Here is a 25390-nt window from a genome sequence, read left to right on the forward strand (position 1 = left end):
TATTATTATTATTATTTAAAGTGGTTGGCTGAGTTCCTGGGGTGGGAGGGCATCCTTCAGTGAGAGGGTCTGGAGCTGAGAGATAACATCAAGTCATGCTTCAAGGCCTGGAAAAGGCCGAGGAGGGAATGGGCCCATACATCTTTCTGGTGCCCGCGGGCTTTGGCGGTGCGGTAAGCCGCGTAGGCCAAAGTCAGCACCGTCCGTTCAAAGTCTTCCTTCCTGAGGACGCCGGAGTATCGGGAGAGCCGGGCGCTCAGCCGCAGGATGTCCGTGATGCCCTTGGGGATGACGTGGTTGCAGACGGCGCTGAAGTCGGCCGCCTTGCGCAGGGAGGAGAGCTCCTCGTCCTTGATGGAGATCCTCAGGTCTTTGCCGATCTCCAGCTCTGCTAAAAGAAACTGGCGGGGGCCCAGGACACCCAGGGTCAGAGACTCAGTCGCGGCCCGGTGGAACGCCTGCAGTCAGTCGGTCAGTCGGAGAAGCGTGGCGTTTGTGAAGTGCTTTCTCCGCGCCAGGCATTGTACTAAGCACTGGAGTAGATTCAAGATAAGCAGGTCTCACAGTCTAAGTAGGAGGGCGAACGGGTTTTGAGTCCCCATTTTGCAGGTGGGAGAACTGAGGCCCAGAGAAGTGAAGTGACTTGCCTAAGGTCAGCCAGCAGAGTAAGCGGTGGAGCCGGAATTAGAACCCAGGTCCTCTGACTCTCAAGTCTGTGCTCTTTCCACTAGGCCATGCTCCTTCTCACACTGCTTTTTCTTTGACAGGAAGAACCAATTGCCTTGTTCAGAGCGAGGGCCAACCGGGACCTGGTTTCTAATCCTGGGTCGGCCACTCGACTGCTGTCCGACCTTGGAAAAATCACTCCGCTTCTCTGGACTTCTGGTTCCTTATCTGTAAAATGGGAATGAAATACCTGTTCTGCCTCCCACTTAGGCTGTGATCCCCGTGCGGAACGGGGTATGTGTCTGACTTGCTTCTAGTCTATCTACCCCGTGCTTTGCACGTGGTGAGTGCATAAACAAACACTACCATTGCAAATGCTGTAGAAGCAGCATGGCCTTGTGGATAGAGCACAGACCTGAGAGTCAGAGGACCTGGGTTCTAATTCCGGCTCCACCGCTTCTCTGCTGGGTGACCTTAGGCGAGTCACTTCACTTCTCTGGGCCTCAGTTCCTCAGATTAAGACCCTGAGCCCCACGTGGGACAGGGACGGTCCAACCCTGTATCTATCCCAGCACTCAGAACAGCGCCTGGTATACAGTAGGCGCTTAACAAATACCATCAAAAACATGAAATAAATCCCAGACGTCTGGGCCGGTAAAACGAAGGGGCGATGTGGGATCCCGGTGGGTGGGGGCCTGGAATGCCCTCCCTCTGCCCATCCGCCAAGGTAGCTCTCTTCCTCCCTTCAAGGCCCTGCTGAGAGCTCACCTCCTCCAGGAGGCCTTCCCAGACTGAGCCCCTTCCTTCCTCTCCCCCTCGTCCCCCTCTCCATCCCCCCATCTTACCTCCTTCCCTTCCCCACAGCACCTGTATATATGTATATATGTTTGTACATATTTATTACTCTATTTATCTATTTATTTATTTATTTATTTTACTTGTACATTTCTATCCTATTTATTTTATTTTGTTGGTATGTTTGGTTCTGTTCTCTGTCTCCCCCTTTTAGACTATTAGCCCACTGTTGGGTAGGGACTGTCTCTATGTGTTGTCAATTTGTACTTCCCAAGCACTTAGTACAGTGCTCTGCACATAGTAAGCGCTCAATAAATACGATTGATTGATTGATTGATTGATTGGGGGAGTGGGGATGGAGTGAGCGTCGTCAGGCTTACCTCGTAGAGCAGGTCCACTTCCTCCAGTGAGGTCTGCAGCACGGGGTTCACGGGGGCCGACGAGGATCGCTTGGGCCGGCTGGCGGCGGGGAAGAGCGGCGCTGAAGGCAGAACCGCAGACGGAGGTGGGTCAGAGAGAGAGAACCGCCAGAACCCTGTCCTAGCCTGTCTGTCTCCTTTTTTGGGGGGTCTTCTCCCCCTCAGATCATCAGCTCCTTGTGGGCGGCGGTCACGGCTACCCACTCCGTCGTGCTGTACCCTCCCATCCCTCAGTCCGGTGCCCTGCACGCAGCAAGTGCTCGATAAATACAACTGAATGATTGATTGATTGATTGTTTAAGGGGTAGGCCAAAGTTGGAGGCTGCCTGAGGGTGGAGGGCTCTGGTCTGCCCTCCTCGTCCCAGGAAGTTGTGGCTCAGGGCTGCCGGACCAACTTTGGGGGTTCCTGAATCCCCGCCTTTTCTACTCCCGCCGTGACTTCTGAGAGGAGAGGAGGAGGCTGCAAACTCCTTGATAATAATGGTATTTGTTAAGCGCTTACTAGGTGCAAAGCGCTGGGGGGATACAGGGTGATCAGGTTGTCCCATGTGGGGCTCACAGTCTTAATCCCCATTTTACAGATGAGGGAAGTGAGGCCCAGAGAAGTTAAGTGACTTGCACAAAGTCACACAGCAGACATGTGGCGGAGCCGGGATTTGAACCCATGACCTCTGACTCCAAAGCCCGGGCTCTTTCCACTGAGCCACGCTGCTTCCCCTTGTGGGCAGGAGTACAGTGCTCTATATGGCCTAGTGGAAGGAGCATGGGATTAGAAGTCAGAAGATCTGGGTTCTAATCCCAGCTCTGCCACTTGTCTGCTGAGTGACCTGGGGCAAGGTACCTGACTTTTCTGGACCTCAGTTTCCTCATCTGTAAAAGGAGCATACAATACTTGTTTTCCCACCTACTGTGGGACAGGGACTGTGTTCAACCCAATTTGCTTTTATCCACCCCAGCACTTAGTAGAGTGCCTGGCGCATAGAAAGCACTTTACGAATACCAATATTATTATCATTATTACGGTGTCTTTGGGGTGAGTATGGTCTCCCCGCAGCTCTTGAAACATCATACAAGCTGCATCCCTCTCCCCTGCCCCTTCTTCCCAAAGCAGGTACGCCCCAAGATTCTTCCCACAGCCCGTGCTGACGGACAGGACCTCACTGGACCAGGAAGCGCGTTTCCACATGCACGTGAAGATGAAAGTGTCAGGGTCAAAGCGAATTCAGGAAGCTGAATTCTTCAGCCAGGACCTGAGCCAGAACTGTCAGGTTTGAGTTGCGCGTGCATATGTGAAAATATTTATTTGCCCATCACTCCCATACACTCATATCCTGGCTGAGAGCAGGAAGAAGTCCGTGCTTAGGAACTCTCTAGAAAAGAAAGCTGAATGGGGCGTCCCAGAATTGGAGACAAGGAGGCGGTGAATATCATCCCGTGGATTATCTGCTTTTGCAGAGCAGAGGGACAGGGAGGGCAAGAACAGGAGAAGGTAGAATTTGGCACTTGTGTGGATCATCTGTTCCCCTGGGATGGGGAAGAAAGGCAGAGAAACTCAAATGGGGCAGGGAGCGGACTTCAGACAGCCTACCCTTGACCTTATCATGGACCGAAGGCCTGAGGTACAGTCAGCAGTTTGGGTTTGGGAGGAATGCAATTATTCAGGTACTTTATGCAAAAAATGCACTTTTGTCTCCATTATCTAGATAATTCAGGTGAAAGAGCTTTTTCAACCATCATTAGCCAGAAACCAGTTCCTTGAACCAGGGAAGAAGTTGTGTTTTCTCCCTATTGGCGAGTAGCAGGTGCCCCAAAACACCTGTTGAATAATGAACCAAACTGGAGGGATGATTTAAAACTGTTTCTGGTGTTCTAGCCAATATACTTTTGAATGAATCAAGTGAAGCCACTCCCTGGAAATGAGAGAGATGGGTGGTAGTGGAGGCAGCTGTATTTTATCAAGAAGCTTGTTGCAGGTCTTCGGTGATGTCACTTCCTTTGGCCTTAAGCTAGTGTCTTGGGAGCCTAGCCCTGTTTGTGGAGTGATGGGAGGACTCTCTTCAAGCCAGTTTCCTTTGGTCAGCACCACTGGACTCTAAAGGAAGCACACACCCAATTACCGCGAAAGCAAAATCCTAGAGAGCTGGAGGTGAGGCGATCAGCTGAGCTGGGTGGGACAGGATGGAGTGGGAGTGGGTGTAGAGGATGTGTTTTTCTGTGTGGTTTCAGTGTTTCTCCATCCATGGAAAATCCCCCATGGACTGTTTTGCGCAGGGTCGGCCAGCGAGAAGGGTTGTCTCTCTGGCCGGCTGTGTCTACACCGGCTAACTCAAGCTTTGGATCGGGAAATCGGAGTAATCTCTCTGGCTTTAATCCATGCAACTGTTCTGGCTTTTAAAATCTTAGCCTTGTGGAGGATTCGCCTCTGCAAGTCAGACTGAGTAGATGTTCACAGGCTTGTGTTGCCCGTACCTTTTATATGCCAAGATGGTCTTTTCATTTAAGTTGTATGTACTTTTATCTGTGAACTGTGAGTCCCTGAAAGCCAGGGAGTGGGCCTCTGTAACTCCCCAATCAATAGTATGTACTGAGCACTTGCATAGCATTTGAGAGAGTACACTATAATAGGCACGTTCTCTGTGGGTGGGGAATGTCTGTTGTACTCTCCCAAGGGCTTAGTGTGGTCCTCTGTACGCAGTAAGTGCTTGATAAATAAGATTGAATACCCAAAATGTACTACCAGGGTAGAGGGAAGACTGTAGCCAGTGGCACACTGTGATGCTTTGCTCACAGAGAACTAATGGACTGGTCCCTGGGTGTTGTCGATTCACATGCTTTCTGGCATTTAGGGGAATTGGGAGTGGTTACCTCTCCCACCCCTTTCCAGGGAGTTGAGATTCATTCATTTAGTAGGATTTATTGAGTGCTTACTGTGTGCAGAGCACTATACTAAGCTCTTGGGAGAGTACAGTATAACAAAGAGAAACATTCTCTGTCCACAAGGAACTTACAGTCTAGGAATGACCTGTGTCACTCTCCCTTAAGAGAACATCTGCCTGACCTGAAGAATCCCAGACCACCACGGGACGGCCTCCCATCTAGGAGTGGGGCATGGGAAGAGAGAGCTTTGTGCGCTAAGCGCTCAATAAATGTTCCCTCTATTCATCCCCTGTTCCCATCCCCACAGCATTTGTGTACATATCTGTTATTTATATTAATGTCTGTGTCTCCCTTTGGACTGTAAGCTCGTTGTGGGCAGGGAGTGTCTGCTGTTATATTGTACTCTCCCAAGCACTTAGTACAGTGTCTGCACACAGTAAGTACTCAAATAGCCGGCTGGACCCAGCCGAATCAGCTAGGGTGGGCTCTGAGCTGCTGACACCTGTCCGCTCTCTCTTGTGTGTGGCGTGCCAACCTGACAGGCTCTTCAGAGGTGAGGAAACAAGGTCAGCTTGGAAGGGGTGATCGGCTAATAATTATAATAACTGTGCTATCTGATCAATCAGTGGTATTTATTGAGCACTTACTGGTGCAGAGCTCTGTAGTAAGCACTTGGGGGAAAAGTACAAGACAATAGAGTTGTTAGGCACGTTCCTGGCCCACAAGGAGCTTACTATGTGCTGAAACTGGGGTAGATGGAGTAAAAATGAATCAGAAACACTCCCTGTCTCTCAAGGGTGCTTATAGTCTGAGGAGGGAGAACAGGCACTGAGTCCCCATTCTACAGATGAGGAAACTGAGGCAGCAGGAAATGCAGGGAGTTGCACAAGGTCACACAGCAGAATGGCAGATTTGGGAACTGAACCCAGGTTTCCTGGCTCCCAACCCTGTGCTCTTTTTTACTAGTTCACCTTCCTTCTAGCTAAAGAGCAACCTTCCTTTTAAAACTTTCTCTACCACAAACAATTCTGCGGCCCTCATGAGTTTTTGAAAAGCCACTCTTGTGGGTGCATGGCATGTGTTTGTGTGTGTGTGTGACCAGAGAAACAAATCCCTCTCCGTGCTGCAAAATGATTTCACAGCTCAGCTGGGGACAGATTTTCTAGCCCAAACCTCCGGTGTACACAGGAGGGGATTAAAGGTAATTAGTGCAGGAAGGAGGGGGAAAAAGAAAGGTTCAAATTGCTTTTATGCTGTTATTTTGGTTTTGCCTCCTGGAGAAGCAGCTACCATGAAAGAATGTGTTGTCTGGTTCCCTGCTCCTTACCTCCTGGGCCTCAGAGGGAGATATTGGCAAGCCTGTGACTGGTTTATATTCTGGGGGATATATATATATATATATATATATATATATATATATATATATATATATATATATATATATATATTCATGTGTGTTAGGGGGTTGGTGGTTTCCATCAGACTCTCCATCCAGCTAGATCTGATTCCCTTTCTCTGTTGGTCACCTCTGCTAATGGGATGAGGGGAGAGGACAGTCCATAGGGGCCACTTTGAGCCTGCCTGGGTGACTTTCTCCTGCCTCTTTTTCTTAGCGATAAGTGAATTCCACCAGCCTTTTTTCAAAAATCTGTGGCTTTAGGTTTGGTTCCAAGCCTTCCAGGGGGAGTTCTAGCCTCTTCCAGCTCTCTCCTCCCAGGAGGCCAGATTCTGGGGGGGAAACTGGAGCAGAAGCCCGTGTCTGGGGCCCGGGTCAGAAGCAGCGGGGGCTACTGGTTGGAACATGAGGCTGGGAGTCGGGGACTCTGAATTCTAAACCCGGCTCGGCCACTTTCCCGCCTTGTGACTTTGGGTAAGTCACTTCACTTCTCTGAGCCTCTGTCTCCTCATCTGTAAAATGGGAACAAAAACACCTGTTTTCCCCTCTCCCTTAGACTCCAAGCCCCATGTGGGAGAGAGAAGTGTCTTTGAGCAAACTACATACCTTCTCTTTGCCTCAGTTTCCTCATCCATAAAATGGAGGTATGCTCCATTCCCCCTTAGCTAGTGAGCCCCATGTCAGCTCTGACTTGATGGTATTGAATCTACCCCAGGGGTTAGCACAGCATCAACCCTGTAGCAAGTGCTTTAAACAAATACCATAGCTATTAACTTTTACTATGTGTCAAGTGCTGGGGTAGATAAAAGATAATCGGGTCCCACCTGAGGCTCCCAATCTAAGTAGGAGGAAGAACAGGTGTTGAATTTTGCAAATGAGTAAACTGCTCAGTGAAGGGACTTGCCCAAGGTCAATCAGCAGGTAAATAATACAGGAACGATGGCATTTGTTAAGTTCTTACTATGTGCGAAGCCCTGTTTTAAGCTGGGGGTGGGGGGGGGATACAAGGTGATAATGATAATAATAATGGCATTTATTAAGTGCTTACTATGTGCAAGGCACTATTCTAAGCACTGGAGGCATCAGATTGTCCCACGTGGGGCTCACAGTTTTAACCCCCATTTTACAGACGAGGTAACTGAAGCCCAGAGAAGTGAAGTGACTTGCCCAAAGTCACACAGCTGACAGGTGGCGGAGCCGGGATTAGAACCCATGACCTCTGGCTCCCAAGCCCGGGCTCTTTCCACCGAGCCACGCTGCTTCTCTATGGGACAGCTGAGATTAGAACTCAGGTCCTCTGAGGTCCAGGCCCTTTCCATTAAGCCACGTTGCTTCTGGAGGGTGGGAGGGGGGGAAAGAGGCCTGTGGACAAGTAGTAGCTGCAGCTTGCCTCCTCAATGTCCTTAACCTGTCTCCTGACAAGGAGACTGTGAGCCCGCTGTTGGGTCGGGACCGTCTCTATGTGTTGACGACTTGTACTTAGTCCAGTGCTGTGCACACAGTAAGCACTCAATAAATATGATTGAAGGAAGGAATGAATGAATGAGTCACCAGGTGGCCGTGAGTCTCCTGGACCAAGTCCCCATCGTCCGACAGCCTTGGTTCTCTGGAGAGCCGAACCCTGGCCAGGGCCTAATTTGTGGGCCACCCCGTGCCTCCGCTCCCCGGTGGGGTTGATTTTCTCGGTGAAACTCCCAGACTGGCTGAGGCTGCACAGATGCAGCTAAGGGACCACAGGGCTTCGTCCGACAGCCTTGGTTCTCTGGAGAGCCGAACACTGGCCAGGGCCTAATTTGTGGGCCACCCCGTGCCTCCGCTCCCCGGTGGGGTTGATTTTCTCGGTGAAACTCCCAGACTGGCTGAGGCCGCACAGATGCAGCTAAGGGACCACAGGGCTGGCAAGCAATGTTGCCACTGGCCCAGGTTGCCCGGAGAGCCAACGTTTTCCCAGGAAGGATTCCCACCCTCATTCAGGCGAGAGAGAGAAAGAAAGAATGAACACATGAACCCTTTCTCCTCCCCTCACCCTCCACTCCTCCTCCTTCTGACCCCTTGCTGGCCGGCGGGATACCCGGCTCAAGTCCTAAGAGGGTCCATGGTCCAGGTTCCAGGGCCATGGTAGATCTGCAGCGTGGCTCAGTGGAAAGAGACGGGACTTTGGAGTCAGAGGTCATGGGTTCAAACTCCGGCTCTGCCAATTGTCAGCTGTGTGACTTTGGGCAAGTCATTTCTTTGTGCCTCAGTTACCTCATCTGTAAAATGGGGATTAAGACTGTGAGCCCCCCTGAGGGACAACCTGATCACCTTGTAACCTCCCCAGCGCTTAGAACAGTGCTTTGCACATAGTAAGCGCTTAATAAATGCCATTATTATTATTATTATCTGAGCCGATCTGAATTTTGTTATACACATATATATTGTGAGGCATAAAAAAAGAAATCTTACCTCTGTTCCACCTGGGAGTCACTGTGGCTTGAGCATCATAATACAGCAGCAGGAGTAGTAAAGTCTTCCAACACATCTTTCACGCCTAAATATATATGTATATTATGGCTCTCTATCTCTATAGATATATCTGTAAATCTAACAGATGGAATGGATATCTCCTTCCCCTTTTGGGAGTTGGGAGCTGTCTTCACCACTTCCCTGAAGTATCTTCCCGCTGGCTAGAGCGAGACTGAATTCAGCACGCCTCGCTTAATCCAGTTCTCCTTGGGATCGGGGGACTTCGCTTTCACAGACGGACTTTGTTTTCCGGCACATCTGGAGTGACTCATGGTGCATGTGAGCTCCCTGGCAGCGGTGTGGATAAATATCGTTACATTTTTGTACTCGAGTTCCATGTGTTGGACGGGAGCACTGGAATTTTTCTCTGACAGACTGGGAGAACTCCGTCCGGGAGGCTGGAGGGAGAGCTGGCCTTGTCCTCCAACCGGGGATTGTGAGACGGTAGCAGGGAGCCGAGGGGAAGGAACCGGAGATCTCAGAGGCGTCGCGTTCTTGGAAGAGATGGACGCCTAGAGTCACTCTCAGGACAACAAAGTGTTTTAGTGCCTGTGGCCTAGTTAAAAGAGCATGGACCTGGGGGAGCTCTGAGGACCTGGATTCCAATCCTGGCTCCTCTACTTACCTGCTGTGTGACTATGGGTAAGTCACTTAACTTCTCGAGGCCTCAATCTCCTCATCTGTAAAATGGGGATGAAATATGAATCCTCCCTCCTCCTTGATCTGGGAGCTGCCTGTGGGACAGGGCCTGTATTTGATCTGGTTATCCTTTATCTACCCAATCAATCAATGGTATTTACTGAGTGCTGTTTGTAGAGCACTGTACTAAGTGCTTGGGAGAGTTCGTTATAACAGAGTTGGTAGACGGGTTCCCTGACCACAATGAGTTTACAGTCTAGAGGGTAATATTTGGAACAGTGCTTGACACATGAGCATTATTATTGTTATTAATGAGCAGGATGCTAATTGGGGACCCTTTCCCCTCAACCAAATGACCCTACCCCCGCCCCACCCCTCCAAAAATCCACCTTCCCTACTGAGCTACAAACACATTAAATGGATTCCTCCATCTGCCTCCTAAGGCGCTGATGACTCAAAAACTAAATCAGTCCTCTTGTCCACAAGAAACTCGATGAGGAGGGGAGGGAGAAGAAGAAGAAACAGCCGGAGAGGCAAATGACTTGTCTGAGGCCACACTTGTCTGCTGTTGGGATTAGATCTCAGGTCTCTGGGCCCCTGAGGTGCTCGGACCCCAGAGACAGGCTGCAGTCACTGAAGCATCTGGACATAGTTTTCCCCCATTGGTAGTCGCCCTTTGTTTGTTCTTAATGGTATTTAAGTGCTTACTATGTGTCAAACCATGTTCTAAGCACTGAGGAAGCTAAAAGTTGGACACAGTCCTTGCCTCGCTTAAGGCTCACAATCTAAGGAGGGAGAACAAGGATTTAATCCCCATTTTACAGTTGAGGAAACTGAGGCACAGAGAAGTTGAATGACTTGCCCAAGGTCACACAGCAGATAGGTGGCAGACTGACTCTCAAACCTGTGCTCTTTCCAATAGAACTTGCTGCTTCTTGATTTTTTTGATCCTCATTTGCCAACACTTTCCGATGGTCATTTCCTCCTCCTCCTCGTCCCACCCCTCTTATCCATCTCCTTGTCCGGTGATGCACCTGAGAAATCAGAAGAGGGGTCTTGTGGTAAGTTCCCAGTGCCTCATCCTTCCCGGCTCTTCTCCTGGGCGTGGCTGGGGTTCTCGGTTGTGTCCCTCCTCTTGGGCCTTGGGCCCATACTCTGAAACTGGGCCAGAGAAGGGGTGGAGGAGGATTTCGTTTCCTACTGAGTCAAGGTTATGACTGTGAACCAAGCCTCAAACTCCTCCCATTTGGCCTTTCAACTGGGTTCCTCTGAGGTGTCCCCACCCATCTCTCTGCAGCACCTTCAAACTCAATTCTATTTTAGGTCTGTAAAATGAGGTAGTTTACTACCGCCATGGAAACGTGGAAGCTGTGACCAAGGGGAGCCTCCAATTGACAAGGAAAATCCTTTCCTCTTAAAATGTTCCGAGGGGAAAGACTCTCAAATGGAGTTGTCCTGGGGCCGGGGGGCAGGTGGGGGATGGGGCCCGAGGCCCTGTATGCACGTCAGTTATATCGTACTCTCCCAAGCCCTTCGTAAAATGCTCTGCACGCAGTAAGCGCTCAGAAAATACGAACGAATGGCCCTGCCACTTGTCTGCTGTGTGGCCTTGGGCAAGTCACTTCACATCTCTGTGCCTAAATCAGTAAAATGGGGATTGAAACTGTGAGCTGTCTATGTTTTGTTGTTTGTCTCCCCCTCCTAGATTGTGAGCCCGCTGTTGGGTAGGGACCGTCTCTAGATGTTGCCGACTTGGACTTCCCAAGCGCTTAGTACAGTGCTCTGCACACAGTAAGTGCTCAATAAATACGATTGAATGAATGAATGATGGCCGATTAGCTTGCATCTACCCCAGCGCTTAGTACAGTGCGCAGCACATAGGAAGTGCTTCTCAGTGGAAACAGCACGGGATTTGGAGTCAGAGGTCATGGGTTCAAATCCCGACTCCACCACATGTCAGCTGTGTGACCTTGGGCAAGTCACTTAACTTCTCTGAGCCTCAGTTACCTATCTGTAAAATGGGGATTAAAAGATTGTGAGCCCCACGTGGGGCAACTTGATCACCTTGTATCCCCCCAGCACTTAGAACAGTGCTCTGCACATAGTAAGCGCTTAACAAATGCCATCATCATTATTATTATTATTATTAAATGGAGCTCGAAGCCCCTGATCGCCTCTCTTCCTGAAAGAGTGACCCTCCTCTGTTGCACTTGAGCCACATTCAAGTATCACTGGGGCTCGCAGAATCCTTTGGGCTCCCTGCTCATGAAGAACATTTTGATTCCTGGACAAGACGCCTCCATCCCTCCTGTAGAAGACTTTCCGCTGCCGGAGAGGGATGCTTATAGGTCATTTCTTCTGGACTATGCAGTGCTCTGCACACAGTAAGTGCTCAATAAATACGAATGATTGATTGACTAGACCAGTGAAATTAAGAACCACACTCCCAGGTTCCTCTTATTCCTTTTCGGGGTGACTTTGAAGCAAGGACTTTTCCAGAAAGCCTTGAACAGGACCCTGAGTTTGGGGATGGTGGGAACAAGAGAGATCTTTCATTTCCCCCAAGCTCTGAAATGACTCACTGTTGCTCCCATTTTTCTTAGCTCTCCCTTCTGTGTCATCTATGCACTTACATCCATATCCTTATGCTCTGCTGCTTTCCCCACCTATAACTTTAATGTTTGTACTTCCCAAGTGCTTAGTACAGTGCTCTGCGCTCAGTACATATGATTGAATGAATGAATGTTTGTCTCCTCCCCTAGTCTGTAAGCTACTTAAGGGCAGGGTTAGTGTACTCTCCCAGAAGGGGTTCTAGTTTTGACTCTGCCACTTGTCTGCTGCGTGAACTTGGGGCGAGTTACCTCATCTGTAAAATGGGAATTAAGACTGCGAACCCCATATGGGAAATGGACTGTGTACAACCTGATTAACTTTTATCTACCCCAGTGCTTAGTTCAGTGACTGGCATACAGTAAGCACTTAAAAAATACCATTTAAAAAAAATCCAAAAAGCAAAGAAAAAAATTAAGAAAATCTGAGTACAGTAGTAGAAATAGTATTTATTAAGCACTCTATAGATATTGTAGATTTGAGTCAGTTGAATCCAATCAGAAGATGGTGCTGTGTGGCTCTGGGGATAAACAAATAAGGATATCAGGAGCTGAGCACTTTACTTACTCACCTGGCTCACATCTATTAGAGTCCTAAATTTGCCTCCTCCATTCCCTTGTGTGGGAGCCCTTCAAGTCTCTGTGCCTCAGTATTCTCATCTGCAAAGTGGGGCTGAGGGTTCACCCCCTTTCCTCGACTTCTTTAAAGACAGAGTCATTGAGAATGAGAAGAAAATATTTGGCACCAACGACAAGCTTTTTCTTCATAAAAGACTGGTGGTGGAGAGGCTGGGTTGTTCATTCCTTCAGAATCTTTCTTTAACCTGAGATTCACTTCCGAAAGCCATTCACCCCCTAGAAAGAAGTTAACAGCACCAAGTCCACGTAAACGGGGAGGTGGTAACTAACTCGTCCTAAGCGGGGAGGAAGTGGAAGGAGCCAGCAACTTGGCAACAGAAGGGAAAGAGGCATGCAGCTAGATAATTGCAAATGTTAGGGCACTCAGCTATTTGGGGAATGTTCTGCGTCCTCAGTCCAGAAAGCTGATAACCGCAGCTTGGAAATTTCACCTCTGACTGCCTCCTGATGTTTTCAGAGCAGCCTCAAAGCTCCCCGAGGCCTGATCTCAAACTGCACGGCCAAATCTGGGCCTAAAGCCGGACTCTCTGGGCTTCCGTAGCAGCCATTGACCAATTTATTCAATCAGTGGTATTTATTGAGCACTTACCTTGTGCAGAGCACTGTACTGTGCTCTTGGGAGAGTGCGATAGAACAGAGTTGGAAGACACGTTCCCCTTCCCACAATGTACCCTCATTGGCACAACTATGGAGCAGAATTCCTGTTGATTTTTCTTCTCTTGCTAGAAACCCCAAGGCCAGTTTTTTTTTTTAGAACCTGTTGGAAGGGCAGGAAGTGGTTGGGAGGAGTGTGGAAGGCAAAGCCCCCCAGTTCTGGAATGACGCTATCAGAGACGGTGAAGACAGGCCCTGGGATCTGTGCTGACTGTCAGGTGAGGAGTGGGAGAAGGATAATGAGCGAGCCTGCCTGGATGGGACTGTATCTGGGGGCCTTATCCAGAGGGTCGGGGGGTAAGGGGACTTTACGGATAATAGTAGAGAGAAAGCTTTAGGAAACAAGCCCCTAATCCAGACTAATCTATCAGGTTCGATCGGAGAGACCTGGCTTCGGTGATACATGGGCTCTGGGAGTCGGGTGGCCCGAGTTCTGATCCCAGCTCTGCCAGTGACTTGCCCAAGGTCACACAGCAGACACTTCACGTCTCTGGGCCTCAGTTTCTTCATCTGTGAAATGTTCTCCCTTCTGACTGGAAGCACCCTTGAAGGACAGAGACTGTAAAATGAGGATAAGATACCTGTTCTTCCTTCTCCATGTGGGACAGGAACTGTATCTGATCTGACTGTATTGTATTTATCACTGTGCTGGGCATACAGTAAGTTCTTAATACTAACATTTTTAAAGCAGACTTCTAGAGAGGGGAGAGATGATTTGAGGTTTGGGGAGCTGAGACACAGTGGGTCTGAATCCAGAAACCACTTTGACTCTGAAGGTAATAATAATAATCATAAAACAACAATAATAGTTGTATTTAAGTGCTTACTATGTGCCAAGCACTGTACTAAGCACTGGGATAGATACAAGAAAATCCGGTCCCACATGAGGCTCAGTCTATGTAGGAGGGAGAACAGGTTTTGAATCCCCATTTTGCAGGTGAGGGAACTGAGGCCCAGAGAAGTGAAGTGATTTGAGTGAAGGGGACTTAGAGAAGCAGGATGGCTCAGTGGAAAGAGCACGGGCTTTGGAGTCAGAGGTCATGGGTTCGAATCCCAGCTCTGCCAACATGTCTGCTGTGTGACCTTGGGCAAGTCACTTAACTTCTCGGAGCCTCAGTTACCTCATCTGTAAAATGGGGATGATGACTGTGAGCCCCACGCGGGACAACCTGATCACCTTGTAACCTCCCCAGCGCTTAGAACAGTGCTTTGCACATAGTAAGCACTTAACAAATGCCATTATTATTATTATTATTATTATTATTATTATTATACTTGCCCAAGGTCACACACACTGGGTATGTGGCAGAGCTAGGATTAGAACCCAAGTCCTTTAACTCCCAGGCCCGTACTCTTTCCAGTAGTCTGTGTTGCTTCCCAAACAAAGCAACGTAAGTAAGTGAAGTGTATAGGGAGATGAAATAAAACATGTCACTCCAATAAATTTTTATGACTAACATTTATTAGACACTTATATGTGCCTAGCACTGGCATAAATACAAGATCATCAATTAACCCACAGTCTCTGCCCCAAAAGGGGTTCGGGATTTAACTGAGGCAGAATACACACCAAGAACAGTGAGCATAAATGACAGAAAATTAGTACAACGATCTGCACAGAGAAAGTACTTTGTAAATACAATTGATTGAAAAAACAAATGAATATGCAGGTCTGAAGTAACCCTAATAATAATTGTGGTACTTGTTAAACACTTACTATATACCGAACACTGTACTAAATGCCAGGGTAGATATAAAATAATCGGGTTGGACAAAGACCCTGTTCCAAGTCAATTGTATTTTTTGAGTGTTTACTGTGTGCAGAGCACTGTACTAAGCACTCAGATTTTGACACCTGTCTCCATATTTTGTTTTGTTGTCTGCCTCCCCCTTCTAGACTGTGAGCCCGTTGTTGGGTAGGGACCGTCTCTATATGTTGCCGACTTGTACTTCCCAAGCGCTTAGTCCAGTGCTCTGCACACAGTAAGCTCTCAATAAATACGATTGAATGAATGAATGAGTGGTAAGGCAGGCTCCTTCATTATCCTTCTCCCATTCCTCATCTGACAGTCAGCACAGATCCCAGGGCCTATCTTCACCATCTCTGATAGTGTCATTCCGGATCTGGGGGGGCTTTACCTTCCTCACTCTTCCCACCCACTTCCTGCCCTTCCAACAGGTTCTAAAAAAGAACTGGCCTCGGGGTTTCTAGCAAGAGAAGAAAAATCAATAAAAATTCTGCTCCATAGTGATGCCAACGAGGGTACATTGTGGGAAGGAAGGGGAATGTGTCTCCCAACTCTTCTCTATTGTACTCTCCCAAGAGCACAGTACAGTGCTCTGCACAAAGTAAGCGCTCAGTAAATACCACTGATGGAATAAATTGGTCAATGGACGCTATTGAAGCCCAGAGGGTCTGCCCACAAGAAGTTTAAACAGGGGTCTCAGAATGCTGAAATAGGATTTAATCCTCATTTTACCGATGAGGCAACTGAGGCCCGGAGGAGATAAGGGACTTGTCCAAGGTCGCACAGCAGACAAATGGCAGAGCCACGATTAAAAGCCAGGTCCTCTGGTTCCCAGGCCCATGGTCTATCCACTAGACCCTGCTGCCTCTGCCGCAATATGGAACTAAAAGCAGTATCTAGAAGGGGCAGGTTTTCTTGCTCCTCGGTCCTTGGGTACGAAGTGCCCGGGCTTGACCTACCTGAATCTTTTCAGGACCCTCTAACTTTCCCCAGAGGGCTGCCTTCCATTATGTCCTAATGTTAACAAGCCAATCATGCTTTTGTGATTTTTTTTAACCTCCACAGGCCATTAGCCAAAGCCCTTGACAATTATTTAATTATCCAATTAACTGAGCAGATGAAGTAAAATCTAAGGTATATGCCCTAGAAGAGCTTCTTCAAACAATCATGCTTCCCTCCCTTCAAAGCCCTACTGAAAGCTCACCTCCTCCAAAAGGCCTTCCCAGACTAAGCTCCCCTTTTCCTCAGCTCCCCCTCCCTTCTGCAGCGTGGCTCAGTGGAAAGAGCACGGGCTTTGGAGTCAGAGGTCAGGGGTTCGAATCCCGGCTCCGCCACATGTCTGCTGTGTGACCTTGGGCAAGTCACTTAACTTCTCTGAGCCTCAGTTACCTCATCTGTAAAATGGGGATTGACTGTGAGCCCCATGTGGGACAACTTAATCACCTTGTATCCTCCCCAGTGCTTAGAACAGTGCTCTGCACATAGTAAGCGCTTAACAAATGCCATCATCATCATCATCCTCCACGCACCCAGCTGGTTCCTCGTCCCCAACCAGAATGGCACTGTGTGGGTCCTTCCCAGAATGCGCTCTGGGGTGATTGGCTGGATCCAGATGTTTGCTCTGGTTTGGCCCTCCCTCCCGGCTTCCTCTCCAACTCCTTTCAGCCCCAATTTGTCGGGAGCATAGAAAGGGGGGAAAAATAACCCAGTCCACACCCTTCTCTGTCTTTCAAGCCTCCTGACGCCTCTGGTTGTGAGCTCAGCAGCAATGAAAAGGGCTTTTTCCCTCCTGCCTGGTCCCAGATGAAGTCTTTTTTTTTTTTTTTTTTCCATCCCTGTCCTCTTCTGTTCTGCCGTCTGGTCTCCTGGCCCTCTCTTTGTCTCTCCTTGGGGCCGACGCCACGTGGAAAGACTCGGACGGCCGTCTGAGCGGCATACGACTCACACCCAGCTCTGGCTCCTCGGCCAAGGATTTGTGAAGAGATTCCCTGACGGTGGCCCTGGGTGACCTGGATTTAAAGCGATGGCCTAAGGGGACTGCCCCTCCTGAGGGACGGAGATGGCCAGGCCAAGGCACTTTCCCTTCCAAGTAGTGAGGTGGAGTTCTCGGATCAGAGCGTGGCCTTCATAAATGGGATCCACACTGTGGAACACAGAGGCTGAGGTGCTTTACAGCTTGTATTTCAAAAATGGAGCAGGCTCCCTGAGAGAGCAGGGAATGTGTCTACCAACTCTGTTATATTGTACTCTCCCAAGCGCTCAGTATAGTGCTCTGTACACAGCAAGCACACAAATACCCCACTGAATGAATGATTTAAATGCCTTCAGGATGGCTTTCCTTGGATGTCCTACTGACACCTTAAGCTAAACGTGTCCAAAAGAGAAGCAGTGTGGGCCTAGTGGAAAGAGCACTATAGAGTCAGAAGATCTAGGTTCTAATCCTGGCTCTGTCACGTACCCGCTGTGTGACCTTGGGCAAGTCACATAACTTCTCTGTGCCTCAGGTCCCTCATTTACAAAATGGGGACTCACAGTCTGTTCTCCTTCCTACTGTGAGCCACATGTGGGACCTGATTTATCATGCACGCAGTAAGCCCTTAACAAATACCGCTATTTATTTTTATCTCCTTATCTTCAAGAGAAGCCGGCTGGCTCAATGGAAAGAGCAGGGGCTTGGGAGTCAGAGGTCATGGGTTCTAATTCCGGCTCCGCCGCTTGTCAGCTGTGTGACTTTGGGCAAGTCACTTCACTTCTCTGTGCCTCAGTTCCCTCATCTGTAAAATGGGGGTTAAGACTGTGAGCCCCACGTGGGATGACCTGATCACCTTGTATCCACCCCAGCGCTTAGAACAGTGCTTTGCACATAGTAAGCACTTAACAAATGCCATTATTATTATTATTATTATTATTATTATTATTATCTTCCCACCCAAATCCTGTCCTCCCCCTGTCTTTCCCATCACTGTGGACAGTACCACTATCCTCCCACAAGTCCATAACCCTGGCTTTATCCTCATCTCATCTCTCTCATTCGACCTTTTAGACTGAGAGCCCACTGTTGGGTAGGGACTGTCTCTATATGTTGCCAATTTGTACTTCCCAAGCGCTTAGTACAGTGCTCTGCACCCAGTAAGCGCTCAATAAATACGATTGATGATGATGACCTTGGTTCTAGCTGCACAATATCCCGAAAATCTGCCCTTTTCCCTCCATCCAAACTGCTACCACGCTGAGCCAAGTGCTTATCCTATCCCTCCTCGACTAGTGTGCCTGCCTCCTCCACATCTACGCAAGCCGAACCCAGCGATTTCAGCCCAATCCCAAAAGATTGCAATAAAATGTAGTCTGCCAAACCCTTCCTGGTTGGAGCGCAAAGGGAATGGAATCCACTGGCACAGTTAACATGCACATCCACATCACGGAGAAGCTGTGACTTGCCCAAGATCACACAGAAGCTGCGTTTCAGTTTCCTTACCTGTAAAATGGGGATTGAATCCCTGCTCTCCCTTTCCATTTGATCATGAGTTCCGCAGGGGGACGGGGTTTATACGTGACCTGATTACCTCGTATCTACTCCAGTGCTTAGTATAGTGCCAGGCATATTGTAACCATTTAACAAGCACTGTTGTTGTTGTTCTTCTTGAGTGCCCAGGGCATTGGGTTGATGCCAATATGAGAGTTGCCGGGGGCAAATGCTGTCACCAGGGAGCCAAATCACCCCGCCCGGGAGTCAGGAGGGGATGCTTTTAGTAGCCTGGAATTCACAGCCTCTCCCTCCAAGCCCACTGCTCTGTCTGTCACCCCCTCCTCCTTCTCCCTGCTCCAAACCTCGCTAACTAATCATTCCTGGGCTAGGCCGTCTGGACCACAGAATTTTGCTCAATGGAGGCATATAAACAGTCCCAACAGGGCCTGTGGATCGTGGAGGTGGGTGGCCAGGGTACGTTTCGTCCAGACTCATATCTTTGTGATCTCAGCCCCACCCTCTTCCCTATCCCACCCCCAGGCAAGAGAAGAGACTCAAATAAATGGCTTCCACCAAATTCAAGAAACTTTTTGGGGAAGCAGCATGACCTAGTGGAAAGATCCACAGGCCGGGGAATCAGAGGACCTGCTTCCGATCCTGGCTCCTCCACTTGTCTGCTGTATGACTTTGGGCAAGTCACTTAATTTCTCCAGCCCTCATTTTCCCCATCTGTAAAATGGGGATTAAAGATACCTGTCCTCCCTCCTGTTTAGACTGTGAGTCCCATGTGAGAGAGAGAGACCGTGTCTGATCTACAGTAGAGAAGCAGCGTGGCTCAGTGGAAAGAGCCCGGGCTTTGGAGTCAGAGGTCATGGGATCAAATCCCGGCTCCGCCAATTGTCAGCTGTGTGACTTTGGGCAAGTCACTTAATTTCTCTGGGCCTCAGTGACCTCATCTGTAAAATGGGGATGAAGACTATGAGCCCCACATGGGACAACCCGATCACCTTGTATCCCCCCAGTGCTTAGAACAGTGCTTTGCACATAGTAAGCGCTTAACAAATACCATTATTATTATCATATACTGTATCTAACCAGGTGCTTACTAGTGTACTTTTTTACAGTAGTTAAGTGCTTACTATGTACCAGGCACTGTACTAAGCTCTGGGGTAGATACCTGTATATATGTTTGTACGTATTTATTACTCTTTATTTTATTTGTACATATTTATTCTATTTATTTTATTTTGTTAATATGTTTTGTTGTCTGTCTCCCCCTTCTAGACTGTGAGCCCACTGTTGGGTAGGGACCGTCTCTATATGTTGCCAACTTGGACTTCCCAAGCACTTAGTACAATGCTCTGCACACAGTAGGTGCTCAATAAATGAATGAATGAATGAATACAAGCTTATTAGGTTGGATACAGTCCATGTCCCATATGAGGTTCACAGTCTTAATCCCCATTTTACAGATGAGATAAGTGAGGCACAAAGAAGCGAAGTAAGTTGTCCACGATTACACAGCAGACAAGAAACCAGGTCCTTCTGATTCCTAGGCCCGTGCTTGGAACATAGCAAGTGTTTAAATATCACTATTCTGTTGTACTCTCCCAAGTGTTTAGTACAGTGCCCTGCACACAGTAAACACCCAATAAGTACCACTGATAGTAGTGTTGTTGTTCCCATGGGGCCCAGCAGCAGCATTAGGGTTTCCCCTAAAGTTTCAAGAAGGCCTGTGAAAATGGTGGTGGTCTGCCTCGAGGCTCTGGGGAAGGTAAATTCGAACCCCCTACCCCCACCCTTACAGAGGGCCATTGGTGGGACATAATGGGGACCCATTTGTTATTTTTTTATGCTATTTGTTAAGCACTTACTATGTGCTAAGCACTGGAGTAGACACAAGCTAATCAGATTGGACACAGTCCGTGGGGCTCACAAGCCTTATCCCCGTTTTACAAATGAGGTGACTGAGGCACAGAGAAGTGAAGTTCACACAACGGACAAGTGGAAGAGCCAGACTTAGAGCGCTTAGTACAGTGCTCTGCACACAGTAAGTGCCCAATAAATACGACTGAATGAATGAACCTAGGTCCTTCAGATTCCCAGGACTGTTTTCTAGCGACTAGACCGCACTGCTTCTCTGACAGACTGTGCTGTTTTTTCATTATCTGACGGAAACACTCTGTAAAGAGAGACTTCTGTGGTCTCCTTCCATCCCACGATCCTGTGAATTCAGGGGCAGATAACCAAGTCAGGGGCAGAGTGGGGTTCAAGTTCAGACTTTAAGACTCCTAGACTTGTGATCGAACCCCAAAGAGGCCTGAGCTTGTCTCCTTTTTAAGGGTATCACCCTGTACCCTGCGCCTATGCAGGCTGCTTCCCTACTTAAATCGGCAGCCAAAACACCCGGGACTGACAAGGAAAGATAAAACTCAGCCAGGATGGAGCCAGTATTCCGGAACAGAAGGCCTGGACATTCCATACAGCTCAGCTAGTTGGCCCAAAGCCTTGTCGTGTACATATTGAAGGGTACGGGAGATTACTTGCTGGACAGATTCTAAGGAAAATCAAATACCTCCTCATCCTGGATCGTCCTCTGGCTCTCTGGGAGTCTTTGGGCCAGTCACCAAACTCTCTGAGCCCAGCAGAAAAGTGGAGATATCTGCTTTTCCATGACAGGATATCCAGGATAAGACAGGCATTTAGCTTCTTTAAAAGAGCGTAAGTTACTGGAGAGTAGGGATCGTGTCTTCCAACTCTACTAGATTGTACCCGACCAAGCGCTTAACTTAGTATGGTGCTCTGCATGTAGTAAATACCATTGATTTATTGATTGATAGGCCTTGGAGAAATGAGAAATACTACCTTTTTCCACAATGGTTTCTTTTCCTTCCTCCCCCAGTTTTGTCTGGGGAGGTCTCTTGGTGTTCACTCCTTTTCTTCCAGCTTTAGAAGTGGCTCATTTCTGTCTGCTGCGTTCTGAACTTTCCTACCCATGGTGTCAGGGAAGTAGATGAGCCTGAGGAAGAATCCTTGAAAAATACACAAAACGCCAGCAGGGGTTTAATTTTCTTTTCAGTGGTGGTCACTGGCCTCCCTCAGAGAAAAATGCAAGGCCCGGCGAAATCATAACTTCGTCTCTTAAAAGACACAGAGGAAGAGATTTATTGTTTCAGATGAAGTACAAGCGGGACGGAGAGGGGGGTGATGGAGAGAGAAGGCAAGCCAGAGAGAAGCTGAGTGAGAGGGACTGAGGAGTGGTTGGAAAAGGAAGGAAAGAGATCAGGAGTGAGCAACGGGGGAAGAGAATGGATGGAGAAGGCAGGCAAGGGGATGAAACTGGATCCCAAGGCAGACAATAGACAATGTCAGGAGGAGATTCAAAGTGACTATTTGCCTCAAGCCGAGGCAAAAAAAAGAAAAACCCAAGAGAATTGAACGTAATCCCTTTTGGCTTCAGAAAGTAAAGACAAGTGATGCCGCTCTCTTTTTCTCCCTCTTGTACCCACCATCCTTTGCTCTAGGCCTTTGACTGAAAAGCATCAACAGTCTCTGATTGGAAAACACCAGTAGTCAGCCCCAGCTTTGAGGGCCCTCGTCAGCACGAGGGGAAGAAAGAAGGCCTTTGCTGATTTCTCAGGTCCTGAGAAACTTCCAGCTTTCGTCCTCTCGTTTTAAGCGTACACGTCTCTTCTTGACTGTGAGCCCACTGTTGGGTAGGGACTGTCTCTATATGTTGCCAACTTGTACTTCCCAAGCGCTTAGTACAGTGCTCTGCACACAGTAAGCGCTCAATAAATAGTATTGATTGATTCTTGAAGGATCGCTAGCCAGAGAGAAGCGGCAGATAAAGCCAGCACATACCGTAGCTTGTGTCCCGGGGAGATAATAGCTCTGAAGCTTCTCTAATCCAGCGAGTCCCTTCACATAAATAGTTTGCTTTGTTCTTGGAAAAAACAACGCTGGAGGATCAGTGGGAGTTCGGTCCCCTCCTCTGTTACTGGCAGCCGGGTTGCAAGATTCCGATTCCAGGGGCGAGGCGGTGGATTGTTGGGATGTGGCAGCTGGGAGGAAGAGAGGGTTGGGGTGAGTCGGGATGGAGGAGGGCCATCACCCCGTCATGGCAGCGGGCCCTGGAAGCAAGAGCACGGGCTTGGGAGTAAGAGGACGTGATTTGAAGCCCGGCTCTGCTCCTTGTCTGCTGAGTGACCTTGGGCAAGTCACTTAACTTCTCTGTGCCTATTACCTCATCTGTAAAATGGAGATTAAGACTGTGAGCCCCCTGTGGGACAACCTGATTACCTTGCATCTCCCTCAGTGCTTAGAACAGTGCTTGGCACATACTAAGCGCTTAACAAATACTACTTAGGACAGTGCTTTGCACATAGTAAATGCTTAACAAATGCCCTCATTATTATTATTACTGTTATTATTATTATGTCAAGGTTCCCCCCAGTCCCCGCTTTCCTGGCAATCCCTCCCCCTTCACGTTCAGCAGACCATTGCCCTTCCCATCTTCAAAGGCCTTCAGGAGGCCGCCTTTGCCGTATATATGTTTGTACATATTTATTACTCTATTTATTTTACTTGTACATATTTATTCTACTTATTTTATTTTGTTAATATGTTTTGTTTTGTTCTCTGTCTCCCCCTTCTAGATTGTGAGCCTGCTGTTGGGTAGGGACTGTCTCTATATGCTCTTAACTTGGACTTTCCAAGCGCTTAGTACAGTACTCTGAACACAGTAAGTGCTCAATAAATACGATTGAATGAATGAATTACTCTATTTTACTTGTACATATTTATCCTATTTATTTTATTTTAATATGTTTTGTTTTGTTGTCTGTCTCCCCCTTCTAGACTACTGTGAGCCCGCTGTTGGGTAGGGACCGTCTCTATATGTTGCCAACTTGTACTTCCCAGGCGGTTAGTACAGTGCTCTGCACACAGTAAGAGCTCAATAAATACGATTGAATGAATGAATTACTCTATTTTACTAGTACATATTTATCCTGTTTATTTTATTTTGTTAATATGTTTTGTTTTGTTGTCTGTCTCCCCCTTCTAGACTGTGAGCCCGCTGTTGGGTAGGAACCGTCTCTACATGTTGCCAATTTGTACTTCCCAAGCGCTTAGTCCAGTGCTCTGCACACAGTAAGCGCCCAATAAATTCGATTGAATGAATAATCTTTCCATCTTGCTCAATGTGGGCAGGAAATGTGCCTGTTTATTGTTATATTGTACTCTCCCAAGCACTTAGTACAGTGCTCTGCACACAGTAAGCACTCAATAAATACGATTAAATGACTGAATGAATAAACCACCTTGTCAGCCTTTTTACCCCACCTAAGCTACTTGTAACCCCATCAAGAAATCGTATTTATTGAGTGCTTACTGGGCACAAAGTGCTGTGCTAAACACTTGGGCCATAGCACTTATGCACAGGTCTTTATACGCTGTTACTTCTGTCTGTCATTTTTTTTTTACGATATTTAAGTGCTACCAGGCACTGTTCTAAGCACTGGGGTAGATCAATCAATCAATCGTATTTATTGAGCGCTTAGTGTGTGCAGAGCACTGTGCTAAGCGCTTGGGAAGTACAAGTTGGCAACATATAGAGACGGTCCCTACCCGACAGTGGGCTCACAGTCTAAAAGTAGATATAAGCTAATCAGGTTGGACACAGTCCCTGTTCCACATGGGGCTCAGTCTTAATCCCCATTTTACAGATTAACTGAGGCACAGAGAAGTGAAGTGATTTGTCGAAGGTCAAATCACAGGCAAGTTGCAGAGCCAAGATTAGAACCCAAGGCCTTCTGATTCCCAGGCCTATGCTCTATCCACTAGGCTACACAACAGGATTGTTTTGTGTGGATTTTAGATTTAGATTTCATTTTAAATGACCATCAGTCTCCCTACTGAAGGATCGAAATGAACTTCCAGAAGAGAAAATGTATGCCCAGAGCATGATCAAACAATGGCTTTTATTAACGTGAACTAGTTTTAGGGGGAAAGATGTCCAAAGGTCACAGATCCAAGGGCATAATCTGTCTCCCCCTTCTAGACTGTGAGCCCATTGTTGGGTAGAGACTGTCTCTGTATATTGCCAACTTGTTTATCCCAAGTGCTTAGTACAGTGCTCTGCACACAGTAAGCGCTCAATAAATACAACTGAATGAATGAATGCTGCTTCTCGGAGTTGGGTAATCCATGCTTCTGTTTTAGTCAGAGCTCGGGATGGTGTGGGTGTGTATGTGTATGTTTTGGGGGGCATCTAGCAGGTTTTACGCCATCCCTCTCCTCCCCCTTCCTCTGACCTTCTTGATTCCTTTCCCCTCCCAGAGCAAATTTCCTAAGTAAAGTTCAGCGCAGGCCTATCTCGGCAGGGAGCCTGGGAAAGGAGATGATCTTTGGCTGAAGGCTAGAAAGTTTGGACTTTTGCCAAACTATCCCGTGGAACTTCTCCACTGAAATGTTTGTATGTATTTATTACTCTATTTATCTTGTACATCTCTATTCTATTTATTTTATTTTGTTAATATGTTTGGTTTTGTTCTCCATCTCCCCCTTCTAGACTGTGAGTCCACTGTTGGGTAGGGGCCTGTCTCTGGATGTTGCCAACTTGGACTTCCCAAGCGCCTAGTACAGTGCTCTGCACACAGTAAGCGCTCAATAAATACGATTGATTGAAAACTGATGTCGGTAAGAAGGAGAAATTACAGATTGTCCCGAGGTGTCCAGAAACTTCCTGTCATTGTGGGGTGGTGGATAGTTAACTGCCACCTCTCACCGGCTCTCTTGTCTTAAATACAGAGAATTCCAAAGTGCTGAATAACTGATAATCAGTATTATTTGTGTGTCTACTGTGTGCAAAGCACTGTACTAAGCACTTGGGAAAGTGCAAAACAGCAGTTGGGGGGTACTTTCCCTGGCCATAACAAGCTTACAATCTACAGGAGGAGACAGACATTAAAATA

At 47.9% G+C, this 25390-nt stretch overlaps 1 protein-coding gene across 1 annotated transcript; it reads right to left on the minus strand.

Annotated features, from left to right (window-relative positions):
• FAM180A (family with sequence similarity 180 member A) lies at nucleotides 1–8749 on the minus strand. Its single transcript, XM_038753215.1, has 3 exons — nucleotides 8599–8749; nucleotides 1842–1942; nucleotides 1–401 (listed from the first exon to the last, which is right to left on the minus strand). The coding sequence occupies exons 1-3, from the start codon at nucleotides 8672–8674 to the stop codon at nucleotides 57–59; spliced, it is 522 nt and encodes a 173-aa protein (XP_038609143.1). The 5' UTR covers nucleotides 8675–8749; the 3' UTR covers nucleotides 1–56.
• Between the last annotated feature and the right edge of the window lie 16641 nt (nucleotides 8750–25390).

Source organism: Tachyglossus aculeatus, chromosome 10 (genome assembly GCF_015852505.1).
Source record: "Tachyglossus aculeatus isolate mTacAcu1 chromosome 10, mTacAcu1.pri, whole genome shotgun sequence".
NCBI lineage: Eukaryota > Metazoa > Chordata > Mammalia > Monotremata > Tachyglossidae > Tachyglossus > Tachyglossus aculeatus.